The sequence below is a fragment of the Hibiscus syriacus genome, unplaced genomic scaffold (assembly GCF_006381635.1).
Source record: "Hibiscus syriacus cultivar Baekdansim isolate YM2019G1 unplaced genomic scaffold, ASM638163v2 tig00110472_pilon, whole genome shotgun sequence".
Lineage (NCBI taxonomy): Eukaryota > Viridiplantae > Streptophyta > Magnoliopsida > Malvales > Malvaceae > Hibiscus > Hibiscus syriacus.
This window is the reverse complement of record NW_024062752.1, coordinates 857,727-873,153: the sequence shown is the minus strand read 5'-3', so window position 1 is coordinate 873,153 and position 15,427 is coordinate 857,727. Positions and strand designations below refer to the sequence as shown.

The window sequence follows — 15,427 nt, the reverse complement described above, 5'->3', positions numbered from 1 at the left end:
TCAACAAACACTAGGGTTTCTTTTGTTTTTTCTTCTCTAGTTTTCTACTTTTTTCTTTCGGTTTGGTACCTTTACTATGTTTTTGGTGCTTGATTTGCAAATAATATAATAGTTGAAGGCTGTTATTCTACTTTTATGGTAACCTGTGCCATTTCCCTCTTACTTGCAAGGGATTTTCCTGGAAAAATTAATAATGAAAGTTCCTGGGAAAAATCATTTCAATTTATAGATGTTTTAGCTATAATTCAGAAAGAGAAAAAATCATAATCAAATTCGATTTTAAAATCCAACATCAATTCAACCTGATTCATGACACCCATAAATTGAAGTAAAATGAAGCCCAGACAAACAGAAGTGTTATAAAAGGCCCATGGAGTAGCATATTTCCATGTACGTGTGAAGGAAAAGGTTAAATTTTACTATTAGTCCCTGTGATTTATAAATTTAGTCTTTATTTTCAAATTTGATATTTCTAGTCTCATATATTTTAAAGAGAAAATCGCCTCAGTGACCAAAAAAAAGTTATAATATACGATTTTAACCAACTTTTTTTGGATTTGCCAAAATGACCAACAAATTCGCAACGCGAAATAAAAATCGCAACGCGAACCCCAGAATCGCAAATCAGTTTCCAGAATCGCAACGCGATTCTTGAAAATCGCGATGCGATAGTACAAATTCGCATTGCGATTTTCCATAATCGCAACGCGAATATGAAAATCGCAACGCGAACACATAAATCGCAACGCGTATCCGTAAATCGCAACGCGTATGGGTAAATCGCAATGCGTATCCGTATATCGCAACGCGTATCCGTAAATCGCAACGCGTATCCGTAAACCGCAACGTGTATCCGTAAATCGCAACGCGTATCCGTAAATCGCAATGCGTATCCGTAAATCGCAACGCGTATCCGTAAATCGCAACGATAATCCGTAAATCGCAACGCGTATCCGTAAATCGCAACGATAATCCGTAAATCGCAACGAGAATCTGTAAATCGCAACGATAATCCGTAAATCGCAACGAGAATCTGTAAATCACAACACTGAAATTTTGGGTATATAACACTGAAATCATAAACTAAATCCCTAAATCGCAACTCATTCCATCTCCATCTATCACTCTCTCCGGCGACATCCGTTCCTATATCCAACGACATCCTTCCCAATCCGGCAAAGGTTTTAGTTTCGCAGCTCGTCTGTTTAGTAAATTAATTTACAACCATGAAATCATCTAATGTTGATCATGTTTGGATAGATTTGTGTTTTGGAGGGTCATGGGATAATGTTCATGGTGTTTTACAATATATGCCTTTACCCATGAATCTTCAACTAAAATTGTCTTTACAAAAGTTAACTTATGAAACTCTAATGCTACGTGTTTCAAATAAATTGAATTTAGAGCCCCTAAGTGGATTTAGGCTATCTTATCAGAGAAATGGTAAAGTTTATTTGTTAACCGACAATGAAGATGTTGAACGATTCATTGCTTACATTAGTGTTTCACAAGATGATGTTACATTGTATGTTGTTGAACCTAGAAGTAGTATTGTTGGGTCAGTAGCGGGTAGTAATCAACTAAGTTTTTCTCAAAACCCACAACCTTTCTCTAATCCAAATCCCAATCAACTTTCAACACCAAATTCCGGTTTTCGTATTGACCAGTTAGACGATGATGAGCCAACAGAAAAAATTGTGAGTACTAGTCAGTATTCGAAATTTGGTCTTGGTCAATATCCGGACTTTGATATTGGTCAATACACAGATTTTGATGATGTTTCAGAAGAAGAAACAGACCATGCGTGTAATGATATTGATATTGGTCAATACCCGAATTTTGATGATGAAACAGCCGTTGCCGAAGAATGTAATGTTTGATAATGAGGAGGAAGTTACGACTGTGAATGAACATGTTGAACATCCATTCTGTAATTCATATAATCCTGAAGAAGAAAAAGAAGAAGAAAAGTCCCCGAAGAAAAGAAAATGCCACGGGCGTATAACTGGAATATGCCAGAATTACTTCAGATACCGGAAGAAGAGTTGATAAAGAAAGCAGTTGATTGTTACACAAAAGTTATTCGTATCAAGAAGAGATTGTTTTGATACAAAGGAAGACTTGAAGATAGCTTTATATACGAAATGTTGGAAGATGGCTATCAACTAAAAGTTAACAAATCAAGCAAAGATCGTTTCGAAACAAGGTGTATGATTGACAAAAACTGTACGTGGCGTATGATTGCAAAGAGAATAAAGATTGCAAAATGTTTCAAGTTAGGACTTTTATTGATAAACATACATGTTCAAGAACCCAAGTTTTTCCTCACCATAGACAGGCAAACAAAAAGGTGTTGGGTGGTTTTCTGGCTGAGTTAATGTTTTTGAATGGCAGGGTATATCGGGGACATGAAATTATGACTGACATGAATGCTCGGTTCAAGATTAGTATATCATATTCTCAAGCTTGGAGAGCCAAATGTTATGCCTTGGAATTGTTGAGGGGGTCGCCAGAAGCATCGTTTGCCCAACTGCCGGCTTATTGTCACAATTTAAAGCTGAAAAATCCTGGGTCGGTAACTCATATCAAAACAGATAGAGATGGACGCTTTGAGTTGCTGTTTATCGCCATTGGTGCTACGGTTAGTAAATCAATATAATTTTGTTGACTCATTTTTGTTAGTTACATGCATTTCACATTTAAATGATTATATTTCTTGTGTATATTATTTTGTAGATTCGTTCGTTTATTACTTGCATGCGCCCAGTTATTATAGTTGACGGAGCACATTTGAAAGGTCGATACCTTGGAGTAAACTTATTAGCAGTAGCCATGGATGCTAACAATGGGATATTGCCAATAGCTTACGGGGTTGGCAAATCTGAAACCTCTGATTCATGGACATGGTTTATGGGGCATCTTAGGGATTGCATAGGTCCTATTAGCAATCTGACAATCATATCCGATAGGGCAAACTCAATTGACAACGCTGTTAGAAGGTGTTTCCCAGATGCTTTTCATGGACTTTGTGGTGTTCATTTGTATAGAAATCTAAAATCAAGGTCTGCTGGTATAAAAAGCACAAATGGACATACTGGAAGGCTGTAAAAGCTTATCGGGAAGTGGATTTCAATAAGCATATAAATTGTTTAAGACGTGTTTTGCCTCAGTGTGCTCAAACACTAGAAGATGTCGGGTTTGAAAGATGGTCAAGAGTACATCAACTTGGAGCAAGATATGGTTTCATGACGTCTAATAGTGCAGAATCAATCAACGCTCTAAGTCGTCATTCCCGGAAATTACCCATTACTATGTTAATGGAGTTTTTTTCGAGCCTCTATTCAACAGTGGTACTACAGAAAAGAAACCATGCAGGTATTATTTCTTTGAATTCGTAACTTATCATATTTATATATTTTACTAAGTATTGTTTATTTAAATTTACAGGAACATTGGAACATCGTGTTACACCATGGACTGAAAAAAGATAACGAAACGTGTTGTGAAGTCAACGTCATGGAGAGTTGAACCATGTTCAAACACTTTGTTTCAAGTACTGGATAATAACTTAAATGGGCTAGTCGATCTAAATGCAAAGACGTGTAGTTGTATGAAATGGCAAACATCTGGTTATCCGTGTGGCCATGTTATAAAAGTTGCTCTTCATTTAAACCAAGATGATTCAAGCGCATACGCTATGGATTGCTACACTACAGAAGTTTATCGACAGACTTATGCCGAGATTGTCTACCCTATTCCACATCCTTCTGAGTGGGACATACCAGATGACTTACAAACAGTTTTGCCACCAGCCATGGACAGAAGGCTACCTGGCCGACCAAAAGTCACGATCGTATACCGTCTAAGGGTGAAGAGAAGAAGAGATCGACATGTAGTCGGTGCAAGGAAGTGGTCATACAAGGTTGACATGTGGATCACCAGTGCCATCAAAATCATCTTTTCCTCTACCAAAATATGGATCCTCATCAAAATCCAAAGCTCATATGGTGTCAAGCAAAAGGCAATCATCTTTAAAATCCCAATCACGATTGGCTTCACCTTTTGAGACTGTTAACTTAGGTGATTTTTAAATGCAAACGTTGTATTATGTGGATTTTATGTGAACTTTTAACATTTTCAGTTGAATTAATGACTCAGGCCAACCATTTTGACTTAACCAACTCTTGTTATTCAGTTGTTATCACTATTAGGCATGCATTTGACTATCGCAACACGGAAAATACAATCGCAACGCGAAATGAAAATCCCAACATGAAAATCGCAATGCGGAAATGAAAATCGCAACGAGAGAATCGCAATGCGAAATGAAAATCGCAATGCGAAATGAAAATCGCAACGAGAATCGCAATGCGAAATGAAAATCGCAATGCGAAATGAAAATCGCAATGCGAAATGAAAATCGCAATGCGAAATGAAATCGCAACGAAAGAATCGCAATGCGAAATGAAAATCGCAATGCGAAATGAAAATCGCAACGAGATAATCGCAATGCGAAATTATAAACGCATTGCGATTTTCATTTCCGCATTGCGATTTTCATTTCGCATTGCGATTCTCTCGTTGCGATTTTCATTTCGCATTGCGATAGTCATTTTTGCCTTCAACATAATGCAGATTGAAATCAACAAAATCAACCATTACATTTCAATCAATTAAACAAGCACAAATAAGAATTATGTTCGCATCAATTACACAAATCAACTTTTACAAATCATCTTTTACAAATCAATTAAACAATCAAAAAATAAGCAATAATTCTTATTTCCGATCATCTACTATTGAATCAACTTTTACAAATCAATTAAACAATCAAAAAACAATCAATTAAACTATTGAATCAACTTTTGCAGCTCGACATCATTTTCACGCAGTTCACTTCTGAGATTAACCTGCAGAAACCAAACATTTGTTCAAACAACACTTTCTACACATCTAAAACCTACAAACAGCAAATTATTGAATTCTAGTTACTTAACCAAACATTTTCATTTATATATAAACTTACCAATTGTTTGGACATTTTTATAACGCGGATGCAAGTAGGCAGCGTCTCGTATATATCGATTTAGCCATATAATGCCGAAACCACAAGCCTACTGCAGCTTTATCTCTATCGGTGGGAGGTAGATACTTGATGCTTCCCGTCGTCAAACGCTCCAACGCCAAGCATACGAGAGGACCACAATCTCCTCTGGCTCCGCTCGTTTGTTGTGGCGCGGTCTCGTCTCTAATAACTGTAATATTGAGCTTCTTTGGCTTCTTGTTTCCAGAACAAGTCCAATAATTGATCGCATCCAAGAATTTAGCCAATGAGAGCTCCATCCCTTAATAACATCTCTTAAATCAGCCAATGATATGTAATTTATCATGCTGTCATACACTATTGTCTTAAGGGATGGGAGCTGAAGCTCGACGAGAATCCAATTTTACGTTCCAAAACAGGGATAACACCTGCAATCATAAGTAATAATTCATTCATTTGCGCACTTATTTCACAAAACCTTTAAACTCAATCTAAAATAAATACTAACCTTATCGACCTCCCACCATGCAGGATAAAGTTTAGCTTGTCCATTGCCCAAATCAAATGATTCATCTCGTGCATTCTTCAAGTGAACGGCGTGAAAAGACGTCGGCATTATTGTATATCGTATATTTTTATTTTTCTTAAGTTTTCTTATTATTAGAAGACGTGTCACCCACGCATCGATATGCTGTTTTACAAAAAAAGACATATATCAGTGACTTACATAAATTTAAAAAAAAATTAATCAAATTGAATATAGAAAAATATAAGACTTACCCCCCCATCGAAATAGCCATTGTCTTCGACCCCTAATAATACGCCCCACCAAGGCCGTTCAAGCAACAAAAAGATATCATCGGTGAGCTTGCATATGTCAGTGAAACACCCCTTGCTCCGCTCATGTAGATAAAAATCAACTGCGGTCTTAGCCCAAAGGGTGTTATCCAAAATTGTGTCCGGTAGTTGTTCCCTCTCCTCTTCAGATACCGGTATGGTACTGGCCGGTAACTCATACGAGAGCCAACTTGAATCCATCATGTCCGGCACGTCAGAGGGTTTCTCAAGAAGCCTACATATGACGCCATGTGAATCGGGCTCTTGAATGGTGGGAGGGACCTCTTCAATGATGACAGTGGCCTCTTGAACGGTGGGAGGGGACTCTCAATGAATGATATGGGGGGCCTCTTCAACGATAGGAGTGGACTCTTGAGGGATGACAGGCGAGTCGGGCTTCTTCTTGCGGTGTCTTCGCACTATTGGGGTGTACGGAGACTTAATAGCACGTGCACGCTGTCTGATGCGTGAACTCCGTCGTGCAAGCATAACCCGACGTAAAGCATCCACTCTATCGGGCCGCTAAATAATTAAATACAAAAATCAGTAAATAAACAGACATGATATTTAAACAGTGAAAACAAAGACAAATATGTTTCAAACTTGCATTGTATTCACCCAAGTCATTATTCTATCATAGTTCACAAAATGCATCAGATAACAAAGAAAAATATGTTTCAAACTAATACCCTGAAGTTAGTATTTGTCTTTGTTTGTCTATTGGTTGAAGTAATGCAATCCATTCAAGTTTCAATTTGCAGAAGAGAAATAGTTTACTTTCGCAACACGAAACTTAAAATCGCAACGCGAAACCAAAATCGCAACGCGAAATGAAATCGCAACGACAGAATCGCAATGCGAAATGAAAATCGCAACGAAAGAATCGCAACGCGAAATGAAAATCGCAATGCGATTTGGTTTCGCGTTGCGATCTTGTCGTTGCGATTTTGGTTTCGCGTTGCGATTCTGTCGTTGCGATTTTCATTTCGCGTTGCGATTTTGGTTTCGCGTTGCGATTTTAAGTTTCGTGTTGCGAAAAAACTATTTCTTCTTCTGCAAATTGAAACTTGAATGGATAAATTTACTTTCAACCAAAAGACAAAACAAAGACAAATACTATTTCACAGTGTTAAAGAATACACAGTTTAGCAGAATTGGCAGCAACCGAACAAATTTACTTTCAACCAAAAGACAAAACAAAGACAAATACTATTTCACAGTGTTAAAGAATACACAGTTTAGCAGAATTGACAGCAACCGAACAAATTTACTTTCAACCAAAAGACAAAACAAAGACAAATACTATTTCACAGTGTTAAAGAATACACAGTTTAGCAGAATTGGCAGCAACCGAACAAATTTACTTTCAACCAAAAGACAAAACAAAGACAAATACTATTTCACAGTGTTAAAGAATACACAGTTTAGCAGAATTGGCAGCAACCGAACAAATTTACTTTCAACCAAAAGACAAAACAAAGACAAATACTATTTCACAGTGTTAAAGAATACACAGTTTAGCAGAATTGGCAGCAACCGAACAAATTTACTTTCAAAAAAGACAAAACAAAGACAAATATATTTCACAGTGTTAAAGAATACACAGTTTAGCAGAATTGGCGCAACCGAACAAATTTACTTTCAACCAAAAGACAAAACAAAGACAAATACTATTTCACAGTGTTAAAGAATACACAGTTTAGCAGAATTGGCAGCAACCGAATAAATTTACTAAGCAATCTAAGTGAAATGGCTAATCTAAGTGAAATTACGAGTAAATTTATCATTAAGTTAAATATGGAAAATCTTAAACTTACCTCGTTGCGTAGAGTATGAACCTCATTCTGCAACGATACTATCATCTCACGTAGAGCGGCAACCTCACCACGTAAAGTTGACACCTCCACACGCCATGCACCATCGTTATCGCGTAGAGTACCGATCTCCTCACGCAAGGCATTGACCTCATCACGTAACTCCCTTGACTCATCCCGTTGAGGTGGAGGTGGAGAACAGGGAGATAGGAGTCGTGGCATCTTTGCCGGTCGCCTATCATGAGGTGATGGTGGAGAAGAGGCTCGATGATGTGACGGGATAGGTGATGGCTCTCGTTCTAGAGATGTATAGTCGGGTCGATCGGTGATGGCTCTAGGTGAGGTGATGGCTCTCGAATTGGAGGAAGTGGATGCTGCTCATCATCCGTGCCATCAAAAAAATTCTGACTAGCTTGCCACCAATCAGTGGCAAGCTCTTCCTCCGTGGGTGTCAGTCTTTGTAATGGAATGTTGGCCTCCTAAAATATAAAAACTCAAACAAAGTTAAACGTCTACTATTATAACTTGTTTATATATTATATGAAAGATTTGTGTTAACTTACATTATTTATTGTGGCATATGGTATTAAGTCTTCCCAATCCAACAGAGTTTTCCTCTTCCAGGAAATAGCCCTGGGAATATCATTTGACGTTTTTATTGCATATGTACGCATGCTGGGGAAAGCCTCGAATATCCAAATCTACAAACAATATAATAACAAAATTAGTAATTGTTAAATAATTAATTATAATTTTAGAAACATTATATAGAAATTCTTACCTTAAAGGCCCAAACAAAGCCTGACAAAGTGTATTTGGACCCATCGCCCCGCAAACTTTTGCGGTCATCAAAGGCAGACGACAACTTAGTCCAGGTAGCTTTCCATATATACGAACCCCACGGAAACAGATTCCATGCATTCAGGTCCTCTACCAATATTATTAGCTCCCGATGAATAGGTGTCTGGCCTCTCTGCCTAAAAAGCCGGCATACACAAGTAGTAGAAGGCATACTCGGACAACATCGACGTCTTCCATCCGAGTGAAAACCAGCTTTCTTATTAAATAATTTCTTCAGGTCGTCGACATGTAGGTTCGGCTTCTCCATTGACTCATCCGGAAAAACCCGGGATAACCATGATGGGCGGCGATATGACGAGTGTACCGGCCTACATCATCGTGTCCGAATCGTAGACCAGTGATTAAGCAGAACTCCTTCCGCCCAAAGCAGTATACGCTGGTGGAAAATGAAACCATATCTCTTCCTCACCACGTGTATACTGTCGGGTAGATTTGATGTCATGGTCTGAAGCCACAAATGGGTCAAATTAGCATCTCCACCCGGATGCTGTACTCTCAGCCATGGCCCGAAGCAGGTTTCCTCAAACAATTGTCTTTGAGCAGGTGAAAGCTTCTTTGCAATTGTAGTGGCCAGGCTGACTTTATTTCTCAAGGTCAATTGAGCCGAAAAAAATTTCTACAAAAACAATAAACATACCAAGTTAGATATACCAAAAACTACACTGTGAAGATATACCAAAAACAATAAACATAAAAAGTAGTAGTTTATTCTTGAAACTAAAATTTGCAACAAGTTTTGTCTTTGGTTGAAATGAAAATCGCAACGAGAGAATCGCAACGCGAGATGACAATCGCAACGAGAGAATCGCAACGCGAATGAAAATCGCAACGAGAGAATCGCAACGCGAAATGAAAATCGCAATGCGATTTTGGTTTCGCGTTGCGATTCTCTCGTTGCGATTTTCATTTCGCGTTGCGATTCTCTCGTTGCGACAGTCATTCTCTCGTTGCGATTTTCATTTATCTCGTTGCGACTCTTCTGCAAATTGAAACTTGAATGGATTGCATTACTTCAACCAAAAGACAGAACAAAGACAAAGACAAATACTAACTTGAAAATCGCAACGAGAGAATAGCAACGCGAAATGAAAATCGCAACGACAGAATCGTAACGCGAAATGAAATCTAAGTGAAATGGTTAATCTATTATTGAAATGACCAGTAAACTTATATCAGTTTCAATATGAAAAACCTACAATAATGCAAACATTTCAAAATAAAAATAATTAAAAAAACTAACCCTCGGAGGTTGATTTTCCATTTCTGAATATTGTGAGGGATTTCTGACCGTGAATGGTTGTGAGGGATTTCGCCGGAGATGGGGACGGAAATCTTCGGAGATGGGGACGGATTTCTTCGCCGTAGAGAGTGAGAGATGGAGATGGGACTGAGTTGTGATTTTAGGTTTTAGGTTAGAGTTGCGATTACGGGATTTTGTCTTAATATTCTTTTTGTAATTTGAAAATAAAATACGCGTAGCGATTATAATGGCGCTTTAAATATCGCGTTGCGATTTACGGATACGCGTTGCGATTTTATGTATTATCGTTGCGATTTACGGATACGCGTTGCGATATACGGATACGCATTGCGATTTACCCATACGCGTTGCGATTACGGATACACGTGCGATTTACGGATACGCGTTGCGATTTATGTGTTCGCGTTGCGATTTTCATATTCGCGTTGCGATTATGGAAAATCGCAATGCGAATTTGTACTATCGCATCGCGATTTTCAAGAATCGCGTTGCGATTTTGGAAACTGATTTGCGATTCTGGAAACTGATTTGCGATTCTGGGGATCGCGTTGCGATTTTTATTTCGCGTTGCGATTTTGTTGGTCATTTTGGCAAATCCAAAAAAAGTTGGTTAAAATCGTATATTATAACTTTTTTTTGGTCACTGAGGCGATTTTCTCTATTTTAAATTTTAAACTTAATGATTGATAATAGTTTGACTTAGAACAAAATTTCAAAAAATTTCAAAAATATATATACTGAGGTCTATCTGATATAATATGTTGAAAAATTCAATCAATTAAAAGTTATGTTTTTAATGATTTAATATTTTAAAAATATTTGATAATAATAAATGAACATAATTTAATAAAAAGTTTATATAAAAGCATGGAAAATGATAATTAGAAAATAACATAACTTATTATATGAGAATATTTTTTCAATAATTCTTTTACACTATTGTCTTCTTAAAATTTATATAAGATAAAATTATAAATTGAGTTCATAATATCTTGATATATGATAAGTTATGAATATTAATGCTGATTTGATTAATTTTTAAATATTTTTTAATATGATAAAAAATAAAAAAATATTAAATAAAGATTATTGATTATTAAAATTTTATAATTAAAATAATAAATTTAATCATTTCGATCAAAAACTTAAACTGAATTAACTAAAATAAAGGTATTTTTCTTTTAAAAAATAAGAAATATGTATTAAATAAAGGTATATTCATATGATAATAAAAATTGAAAAGAAAAAGAAAAAGTGATTGACTGCCAATGGGCCAGTAATGCTCTCTTTCAGCCCTCAATTCCTCACTCTCGCTTTGTCTCTTCTCCTATTGTGATTTCTACCAATGCCCGAAACCGATCAGAAACCCGACTCAGAAACCCAGCAACCCGACATTGCCGTTGATCCGGACGATGGAGATGACGATAACGATGAAGACGACATCTTTGAAGATGATGATGACGACGACGATGAAGAAGAAGAAGAAGAAGAAGAAAACGACGTCTTATTCCAACCCGCCACGCCCCGCTCGGTGAAGTTGAAAATGGACACACTGGTCCGGCGTATGTTAACCGGCCCCGTTCCGATCAACGTCCACGATGTGATCATCAAAGGGAATACGAAGACCAAAGGCTACATAATCGGAGCCGAGGCATCGGAGGCTTTGAAGAAAGCCACGACGATGCAGGACCTGTTGCGAGCGTCTAACTCCGTGAATTCGCGGTTGAAATCGCTCGGACTCTTCGATTCGGTCACGATAACGCTCGATTCAGGCCCGCCGGAGATTCCAGGAAGCGCCAATGTAATTATTGAGGTTGAGGAAGCCAGGAATCGGCTATCGGGAGAGATTGGAGCTTATACGAAAGCTGAGGTATTTTTTCTTTACAAAAATTCAAGGCTTTTGTTTCATTGGTAATCGAGTTATTGTGAATAAATTAAGGTAACTAGATTTATATTAGTTACAAAAGGGATACATTTATTAAAGTTGTTTATTTCCTCAGAAAAATTCTTGCCATTGCACTTAAAATGGGATACAAATGCCAAATTTAGATCTTCTGGGTTTGTGTTGAGATGTATTAAGGAGGTTAATTCTAAAATTCTGATTTAGTTCTCTGGTTAAAACTCTAGTTTGGAATTCTTGTCTAGTTTACATTTGTACAATGTTGTTAAAATGAGAAGCATATGCTATTGAATATTTATATATTGCTGCGTTTCCATTTTGTTGAATCATAATTGTATGATGTTTTTGTAGACTAAATCTTCCTCGGTGGAAGGATCACTCAAGTACAAGAATTTGTTAGGGTTTGGGGATCTATGGGATGGTTCAATTGCTTACGGTTTGGACCATGCAGCAGAGATAAGTGCTGGTGTATATTTTCCCAGATTGAGAACATTGGTAGCTCCTGTGACTGTTCGTGCACACATGTTGACCCAAGATTTGCTGACCTTTTCATCTTACAAAGAACGGTCTGTCGGACTTTCTCTTGGCTTGTATTCGAATAGGTATCAAAACTTGGAATACCACCTTGCATGGCGTAACTTAGCAGATCCATCTCAAACGTCATCCTCTTCCGTAAGGATGCAGCTTGGATATGATTATCTTTCATCTCTGAAGTATACACTAAAAATTGACGAGAGAAATTCTACTGTGAGGCCAACTCAAGGATTTGCATTTGCTGCTAAAACTCATATCAGTGGCCTTTCACCTGATAGTCAAAGTTTAAGATTCCTTCGCCAGGTTTGATAATAAGCACGGACTTCTTATTGCAGGTTTAGTTGTATGTATTTTGTCATATCATTATCAGTTTGGACTTCGATGCAGCATAGGTTTTGCGTGCTATATTTTCATGACAAGTAGACAAAAGAGTGTCAGGAATTATCTTTTATCATTGTATATGTATTTTCTTTTGTATATGTGCTTGGACACTATATTTGAAACCTAGTGCAGTAGCCATTGGCCAGAAAGCTTATTTGTAGAGGTGTGAGCGTTCATACTGCAATTTGACTGACAGATAGAAGTGTAGGTATTGTGGGGTTTTCCTTCTTTAACGTGCTAAGTTTAGGTTATTTTTATGAGGATATAATAGAAATCTTATTTTGTTCGTCTTGATTTGGAATATTGGCTTTTCCATTTGATTACTGGGTTACTGGCATAAAAGCTTCTATCCAGACTTAGCTTCGCTTTCAGGGTTCTAGTATCTGAAATTCTTAATTCTGTGTATGAATATGAATAGCTGTTTGAATTTACCACTAGTTTTCATGGTCATACACGACTTCTATTTATTTGTATATCTTTCTATCCAATCATAATTGTTATATACACTAGCTGCACGCTATTGTACTTTTTTTGCTGTCAATTTACTTGTACAATTCACCTGATTTTCTATCAGGAGTTCGATCTTCGTTTTGCTATTCCTCTTGGATTTTATCGTGCAGCACTTAATTTTGGGATTTCTAGCGGTGTTCTTTTTCCATGGGGGAGTGTATTCTTGAACAGGACTGCATCCCTACCAGAAAGATTCTTCTTGGGTGGCAATCTATCTCCGGTTTGTGCTTTAGGAGGGCCAAAAGCGTTATGGGGATTTAAGACAAGGGCATCTGGCGCCAATGAGCCTACAGGACAAATCAATGTTGAAAATGCTATTGGAGGAAACTTTACTGTTACTGCTCTAGCAGACCTTTCTTTTGATCTTCCATCTAGGTGGCTCCAAGAAAGGGGAATCCATGCACACGTCTTTGCGTATGCTGGAAATGTTGCTAATTTGACAGATAAAGACTTCCGAAGTTTCTCCGTCCAGAAGTTCATAGAGTCATTCAGAAGATCAGCTGGAGTCGGCATTGTCATCCCTACTAGTCTATTTCGCATGGAGGTTAATTCCTTTTTCCCTTTATTTAAAACTTTTCAACTAACCAGCATTGAATTGGATGGAAAGAAAATGAATGGCTTAAAATCCTAACTGTACACATTTCCTTTAGCTAACTCTTTCTGGCTTTTGGTTGTTCATGTTGTGACTTGGTATGTTTGCCAGCTTAATTACTGCTACATGCTGAAGAAATTTACTGGCGACCATGCAAAGGCTGGCTATTGGATATCCTTCTCTCGTCCATCGTAGAACATTGAATGATATTGAACGGTATCCACACGGAAACCTGCCATTTCAAGCAGTCAAGGTTTTTTCCCCAAGACCGTGGCAATTCTGCTTCTTTTTATGGAAAATCTTAGTCTCATGAGTTCATCAAATTGCCCTTCTTCATCTCAATAATAGAAGGGATTGTAATTGCATTTCAGTGATTCAACTGATTGGTTTGCTTGAGAATCTGTCTGTTTACTGTTCACATCATTTTGTTTTTCGAGGAATACTCTTCTTTCTTCATTTGTTCATATAGCTCTTTAATCATGATGTTATCTGATGTTGCATCCCGGGTTAACTTTCGATGGTTGGTTTGTACGTTTGGGATAACGATTTTATTTTCTTGAACTGAAAACAAAGGAATAAATAGAAAGAGTCCCAACTGTTTTAGCTGCATTTTTTGAGTGCATTTGGTTGCCAATATACTTTGTTCAATTATAAATACATTTCACAACTTACACCATACAATTCACAGTCATTAGAATCGATCAACTTTCAAGAAATCTTTTAGCAATTTGTGCAGCTGCTGCTAAGAGTTGAATATTAGGCTTTGGATCATTAGCTACAAACTCTTTCTTCACGGCATAAGCAATGTCTGATCTAATAATGCATGAATCATTTGTTTTCTCAATAATATCAAATCGAACGATTTGAACTGAGCAACCAATTGCTAAACATCCCCCTTCCAATCCCTTTGCCACCTTCACCTTCCTTTCATCATTAATCACAATGAATCTTTCAGTATAGCTTGAATTCCCTGTTTCAATTGATAACAAAAATAAATTTTAAAAAAAGTTGAATATATGGGAAACAAATGTCTACTTATGCTCAAGTTTAAATTTTCTCTGCCTTCATTTTCAAGATTTTAGCCTTTCTATTTGTGAAATATGCAAGTACCTGGAACAAAAGTGAGTTTGAGCACAGTTCCAATACCACCATCACCTTTCAAAACTTGAACATTTTGGATCACATTTTGGAGGTTTTGAGCAGTAAGCCTTGAAATCCCAAGGTGCCTATAAAGCTCCCAAACACTATTTGCAGCCACATTCACTTGAAGCTCATTGGTGAGATGCTTCAACTCTCGGGACTCGGCTCCCATATAACAAGATAAAACCAGAAAGAAAATGAAGGAAACTTGCTTCAACATCTCTGCAAAATTGGGGTTTTCTTTCCTTTTTGATGAACTTTGCTAGCCTTTTGAAACTTGGGTTTTAATCAGTTTTGAACATGTAGAATGATATTCGATGGGTGCAATTTGACAGAGTTTATATAGAGAATATGGAGACGAGAATGAGACAAGATGGATGCGTTAAATGTGCATGGATCGGTTGACAAATTGAAGTCATTGATGATATAACAGTTATGCATTCCCATAATGTAATGTCTCACGTAGAACAAGTCTTGGCCAATAATAACGGCTGATACAGGGATTGTCTGCCTTTAAAACTGGGTTTCAGAAACCGACTTTGATTTGTTTTCA

The 15,427-nt window shown here is 37.3% G+C and overlaps 2 protein-coding genes across 2 annotated transcripts; one reads left to right on the top strand and one right to left on the bottom strand.

Moving 5' to 3' along the window:
- Positions 1-11,060: 11,060 nt before the first annotated feature.
- On the top strand, positions 11,061-14,040 carry LOC120127929. Its single transcript, XM_039145741.1, has 4 exons — positions 11,061-11,687; positions 12,069-12,554; positions 13,207-13,686; positions 13,846-14,040. Exons 1-4 carry the CDS (start codon positions 11,163-11,165, stop codon positions 13,927-13,929), a joined length of 1,575 nt encoding a protein of 524 aa, XP_039001672.1. The 5' UTR covers positions 11,061-11,162; the 3' UTR covers positions 13,930-14,040.
- A 395-nt stretch (positions 14,041-14,435) lies between these two features.
- LOC120127680 (norbelladine synthase-like) lies at positions 14,436-15,168 on the bottom strand. Its single transcript, XM_039145541.1, has 2 exons — positions 14,845-15,168; positions 14,436-14,704 (listed from the first exon to the last, which is right to left on the bottom strand). The coding sequence occupies exons 1-2, from the start codon at positions 15,092-15,094 to the stop codon at positions 14,436-14,438; spliced, it is 519 nt and encodes a 172-aa protein (XP_039001472.1). The 5' UTR covers positions 15,095-15,168.
- Between the last annotated feature and the right edge of the window lie 259 nt (positions 15,169-15,427).

Bases quoted from the DNA above. Each gene is read 5' to 3' on its own strand.
- LOC120127929 (XM_039145741.1), top strand. From the start codon at position 11,163: ATGCCCGAAACCGATCAGAAACCCGACTCAGAAACCCAGCAACCCGAC. The intron at 11,688-12,068 runs GTATTTTTTCTT...ATGTTTTTGTAG, and splicing joins GAGCTTATACGAAAGCTGAG to ACTAAATCTTCCTCGGTGGA. The intron at 12,555-13,206 runs GTTTGATAATAA...ATTTTCTATCAG, and splicing joins GTTTAAGATTCCTTCGCCAG to GAGTTCGATCTTCGTTTTGC.
- LOC120127680 (XM_039145541.1), bottom strand. From the start codon at position 15,094: ATGTTGAAGCAAGTTTCCTTCATTTTCTTTCTGGTTTTATCTTGTTAT. The intron at 14,705-14,844 runs GTACTTGCATAT...CAATTGAAACAG, and splicing joins CAAACTCACTTTTGTTCCAG to GGAATTCAAGCTATACTGAA.